The sequence below is a fragment of the Pinus tabuliformis genome, chromosome 1_1 (assembly GCF_031772625.1).
Source record: "Pinus tabuliformis cultivar Carrire ecotype Pingquan chromosome 1_1, CPIR1, whole genome shotgun sequence".
In the NCBI taxonomy this organism is placed as follows: domain Eukaryota; kingdom Viridiplantae; phylum Streptophyta; class Pinopsida; order Pinales; family Pinaceae; genus Pinus; species Pinus tabuliformis.
Genome location: NC_142297.1, coordinates 933,195,572 through 933,201,304, shown reverse-complemented (window position 1 = coordinate 933,201,304; position 5,733 = coordinate 933,195,572). Strand labels below are relative to the sequence as shown.

Genomic DNA, 5,733 nt, shown 5'->3' with positions numbered 1-5,733 from the left:
AGGAAGTCATCTAACAAAGTTTTTCATATTAAAATGGTGCTTCCCAAGAGGCATGATGTATAGTTGGAGAGTCATTTTTTGACCTTGAGTAATAAGAATTCCAATCCCTTACCCCATGGAAGTTTCCTTAATACCCTATCAGGGTTTTACCACGTAAAATTCTGGTGTCTATTTGTGTGATTCGTTTCTTGCTCATTGTATATTTTTCTTTCTAATTTAATTAACATTTACGAGCTCTAAATACAAGCACACTAAATATTTAAAGCTTATTAATTGTCATTTAAAACAAAATGTTTACATATCTTTAGCACATTTTGTGATAAAAGTCTTAAAACTCATATTAGTTATGATATTAAACTTTATCTTCACCATATATGTATATATGATTTTTTTCATATTAATTATACTAATAATTAATTATACTTAGTAATAATGTATCATTTAAATTAATCGAAACAACTAAATATATTCTTATATACATTAATTAAATCTCCTACAAATATTACAAAAATGCCCAACCTAGATTCAAACATACTAAATATATTAGTATATACATTAATTAAACCTCCTACAAATATTACAAAGGTTAAGATGCCCTACCTAGATTCAAACATACTAAATATATTAGTATATACAGGAATTAATCATCCTACAAATATTAAGATGCCCAACCTTGATTCAAACATACTTTTTTAATTTATATGTCTACACCGCAAATACTATGATTCGAAGCCAATTCTTTTGTTTTGTTTATGTGTATATATGTGGAATAAGCTTTAGCCTATACTTCCTGGTAAGATACTTAACTATATTTAAAATAATATAGTTTATAATAATTATCATTATTTAAATAGTTTTAATATAAAATATTTTTTATATGGTTTAAATAGTTTTAATATAAAATATTTTTATATATGGTTTAAATAATATTATTAATGTAAGGAAAAAAAAATTAAATTAAATTTTCACGTTATATTTATATAAATGGTGGTTTATGTGAAATAATTTCAAGAAACAGGAATATTTCTATTAATAAAGAATGGTGGCTTCTCTGAAATAATTTCAAGAAAGAGGAATACCTCTATTAATATAGAAAGGTAATCTTCAGGATCTATTAATAAAGAAAGGTGGTCTTCAGGTTTATGATCTATTAATAAAGAAAGGTGGTCTTCAGGTTCATGATCTATTAATAAAAAAAGGTGGTCTTCAAGTTCAGGTTCATGATGCTCGAGACGCTTAATCAATTTTTACAAATATGTAACCCAAAGAAATTACAGTTTTTTCAATCGAGAAACATGGTTATTCCAAATAAAAACTTCCTACAAACTATGAGGAAACCTATCAAGAGTAAATAATTTTTTAAAACAACTCCAAAAGCATCATAAATAAGATATGCAAAGTGTCAGAACCTTTTTCAAAATATGTAACTATCCCAAGTTATGAAAAATCAATCTTACTAAACCACATTTCTAATTAACATAGTTAAAAAAAATCCTAATAACTAAAACAATAATTTTCTAATATCTAAACCATTTAAATTATTTCAAAATAAATAAAAAAATTTAAAAATTAATTTAATATTGTTTTAACTACTATTTTACAAATTATAATTGTGAACTCTGTGTAAAACATCTTAAACTTTATCTCACTGTTATTTTAACCAATGCTTTGTTGATTATATTTTAACCAATACTTTACCCATTATAAACTAGTTAAGTATTGATCAACCCCTAATTATACATAGACGTAAACATCACATGCTCTAATGAATCTATATCATCAAACTCTCTAACGCATCCTATAATCTATGAAACCAAAAAGAGTGTTTGAGATGCTTAATTGTCTCAAAACCAGTATCAAATTATAGAATGAGTAGCGTAAATACTGCTTTATTATAATCAGTGGAGATAAATATAATAGCAAGGCAACGCCTTATTTTCACCTTGGGTCCATGGTGCTTAATGAAAGATTACCACCTGCCGAGTGGACATTAGATGGTGTCCCACAATAAGTCGCTACTTCCAATGAGTCAGTGTTCGTTGACGTGTTGTTAAGGTGTTGAATAGGAGTCACTGTAGGACGTTCCGCTTGGTCTGGTGCGGGCAACACACTCTCCTCATCGACGAAAGCAGGCCTTGTGGGCGAAGGAATATGTTGTTGCTCACCGGTTAGCATCAACACCACCTGGGACATTGAAGGTCTCAAAGTTGCGCTTGCTTGGGTGCACAGAAGACCAATTTTAATCACTCTAAGCCCTTCTTCCCATGAGTAACTGCCCTCCAATGTGGGATCCATAACTTCTAATGCTCTCTCTGCGTTATACAGTCTCCATGTCTAGTAATTGACCAATAACCACAAAACGTAAAGCATTAGTTCGCAAAGAAATCATAATTCTATGGACATTCTAGAAAATTTCTACTTCAAGAATGAGATCCACAAGAGCCATACAGCTTCAATGAGAAACTCCATGTGTTGAAGCAAACTATGGTTCTTTCTTCCGCTGATAATTTCGAGAAGAAGCACTCCGTAGCTGAATACATCTGCTTTCTCTGTCAACTGTCCGCGTAAGGCCTCAGGCGCAATGTAACCACTGCACAATGTTATGTACAATCAAAGCTCCATATATTAACCCTCTTAAAATTATATGATCGTCTCTCATTTATTTGATTTGTAATAGGTTCATATCCTGCGATTTATTGAATAAAGATTGGAAAAATAAAGATTGGAACATGAAGAGATTGAACTGAAGGGAAAACTCTTACAGAGTTCCTGCAACTCTAGTGCTAACGTGGCTTTCATCTTCTGCAAATAATTTGGCTAAGCCAAAGTCTGCAATTTTGGGTCTATATTTATTGTCTAGTAAGATATTGCTTGCTTTGATATCTCTGTGGACGATTCGAATCTCTGAGTCCTCATGCAGATAGGCAAGCCCACGCGCAGTCCCAACTATGATTTCATTCCTGTCTGTCCAATTAAGTAAATGCCGTTTTGTTGTATCTACATATATCACAGACAGTAAAAAGTTGTATCTAAAACTTCAGAAGCTACGTGCACAAACTCGAACAATTCCGGAATTCAAGCAGAGATTAAGCAGTCAAAGGGCAAGCGAGAACAAACCGAATATAATCTTGTCGAGACTACTGTTGTGGAGGTATTCGTAAACTAGCAGCCTTTCTGATCTTTGAACAGAGCAACCAAGCAATCTCACTAGATTCCTGTGCTGAACACGAGTTATGAGATTTGCCTCATTCAGAAATTCATTGTCTCCTTGCCTTGAACCTATATTCAGCCGTTTAATTGCAACCTCTCTACCGTCAGGTAGAACGCCCTGAAGATGAATGAATTTCAAAATTATTTTCGTTCTCCATTATAACGCATGTAATTCAATGGAAGGAAATGATCGCAGGCCCTTGCCTTGAAGACGGATCCAAACCCTCCTTCGCCAAGTTTGTTTTCAGCTTTAAAATCGGAGGTAGCCCTCCTTAGAGTATCGTATTTGAAAATGAGCTCCAGATTCGCCATCGAAGGCGATAAGCTAATTTCTCCTTCCTCACCTGCGAAAGCAATTACGTAATGAAATAGGCGAAGAGTTCACCACATACAAGTTAATAAGGTGCACAGTGAATGATTGAGCAATTTTGCAACCTCTGCTTCGAGAAATCCGTTCCCAACGGTTTGGGCGAAAACGATATAGGCAAATGGCTGCAATTAATCCAACGGAAGCGGCTACTGCGCCCAGGGTTATCGCAAGTCTGCCTTCTGCCAATTTTCAGAAAAAAACTCACCATTAAATTGGGCATGTTTAATTTCACCAAAATGTGCAAAACTAGTTTATTCTTGTCATGTAAAATATATGAAGCATGAAACAAGGTGATGGAGCCGGTGGCGAGGGGATAGGAGTATGAGTGCCGTTTGCCAATTTGCTCAGGAAGCCTTGGTATTAAATTGGGCATGTTTAATTTCATCAAAATGTACAAAACTTGTCTACTCATCGTAGTATAATCTAAAACATGTGAAAGAAGATACCGGATAATGGAGGAGAAGGCGGCGGCGGCGTATTGTAAAACAAATAAACCTCGTAACGCAACTGGCAGCCCATAGCATACCACTGTGCTCCAGTTGATCCGGTTGGACATCCCAGTGAATTAATTGGCTGAGCTGTTATATTTGACAGAGCAAAAGATAGGCAAGACTGGCAGCTCGCTTGGGACAGATCTCTCCAACACTGGGCTAAGCCGTAGATTAGCCTCGATGACGAAGAATCCGCTTGGAATAGATCTGCAGCAAAAAGGCTGGGATTCCACACGGCTCTTTCGGTAATATTTGAGAGAACATTTAAAACAGCAGACGCGAACGTCTCTCGCTCGTCACTCATATCCGGGTTGCAAGCACCAGCATAAGTTTGGATACTCTCACTATAATTGTAAAAATAATGAGTGTCGTACCTTAAGAAGCAGCCTACTAGTTGAATGAATCCCGATGTACTGTTGTGACATTTCTGAAGAAGCATTTGTGTTATCGTAGATGCGCACTGGTGGCAGTCCGAGGAACTTAAATCTCCCCTGCACTGGCGAAGCCCATAAACAGAATTAATGCTATTTTGACCCGCAACAGAAGTATCGAATCCAGTCGTGGAAACATTGACCGCCAATGATTCCAAAACCTTCATTACACTACCCTGGAAGACGCTACCATTTGTATACTGGCCGCTACTGCCACAACTGTCCCCATTCGAAACCTCAGTAAGAAGATTTGTCTGTCGACCGATTGAGAGGTGCAGACTCGTCAATACAGTGAAGGTAAGTAGCGTGATTCTGATTAATTGCATTATCTTCAACGCCATCGCAGCGCACGGTATGAGCTCAACGCCCTTCCCTGCTGCTCCTATATTCCTGGGCTTGCAAAGTTCAGCGCGCTTCCCTTTTCTAATTTGATGATTGAGGCTGCTTATATATTATCACGCCAACTTGAGTTTCTATTCTGGATCTGTTTTTTTCCGGTATCAAGTTTGACATTTTCATGATTATCTTTTCATTTTATTTAAATTTTTATTTGAGTTAAAAGTTTAGAAGAATGCTTCAAATTGAAAAATATTAATATTAAATTGTAAAATTCGAATATATTAAAAACATTCTCCAATGAAGCTGTTCAGAAGTGGGCATTCCTCTCTTTTGATATGATGCCCGGTCACGCTAAAGGGGTTGCGGTTAAATTTCATTTTAATATAGGTAGGAATAAGCCGATTCAATATGGGAATTCTATCCAACCGTATATACTGCACGCTGACTATTCTAGCCAAGATATTAGATTAAAAAATTTATTGGACGAGGTTAGTCACTAATTCTGTACGTCAATTATTTTAACAAAGAAATTAGTAGATATTTTTTTTTCCTTAAATGAGGGTAGTGATTAATTCTGTACGTTAATTATTTTAATGAAGATATTAGTAGATATTTTCTTTTTTAGATGAGGGTAGTGACCAGTGTAACTAGATGCGTAGAGATTCTATTCAATTCACTGGTATTTTGCTTGTAATACTAACAATAATTTTTGTCGTTTTATGTAGATGTGGGTTAACCTCTCACTTAATCAGTTTATTTTTACAAGTTCTTATTTATAAAATTCTTAACTTATATTACTAGTATGATTTCTTTTTATTTATAAAATCTTTTTATTTATAAAATGTTTTAGTTAGACAAAATTTTAGCAATCTCATTTGACTTCTTTTCAAAA

General features: G+C 34.7%; 1 protein-coding gene across 1 annotated transcript; it reads right to left on the bottom strand.

Moving 5' to 3' along the window:
- Positions 1-2,063: 2,063 nt before the first annotated feature.
- Positions 2,064-4,843, bottom strand: LOC149217512 (cysteine-rich receptor-like protein kinase 2). Its single transcript, XM_089390247.1, has 6 exons — positions 4,027-4,843; positions 3,646-3,759; positions 3,415-3,554; positions 3,118-3,328; positions 2,763-2,997; positions 2,064-2,590 (listed from the first exon to the last, which is right to left on the bottom strand). The coding sequence occupies exons 1-6, from the start codon at positions 4,841-4,843 to the stop codon at positions 2,416-2,418; spliced, it is 1,692 nt and encodes a 563-aa protein (XP_089246373.1). The 3' UTR covers positions 2,064-2,415.
- Between the last annotated feature and the right edge of the window lie 890 nt (positions 4,844-5,733).

Coding starts and splice junctions, on each gene's coding strand:
- LOC149217512 (XM_089390247.1), bottom strand. CDS start 4,843: ATGGCGTTGAAGATAATGCAATTAATCAGAATCACGCTACTTACCTTC. Junction 3,329..3,414: donor GGTTTGGATCCGTCTTCAAG/GCAAGGGCCTGC, acceptor ATTCATCTTCAG/GGCGTTCTACCTGACGGTAG. Junction 2,591..2,762: donor ACTAGAGTTGCAGGAACTCT/GTAAGAGTTTTC, acceptor AACATTGTGCAG/TGGTTACATTGCGCCTGAGG.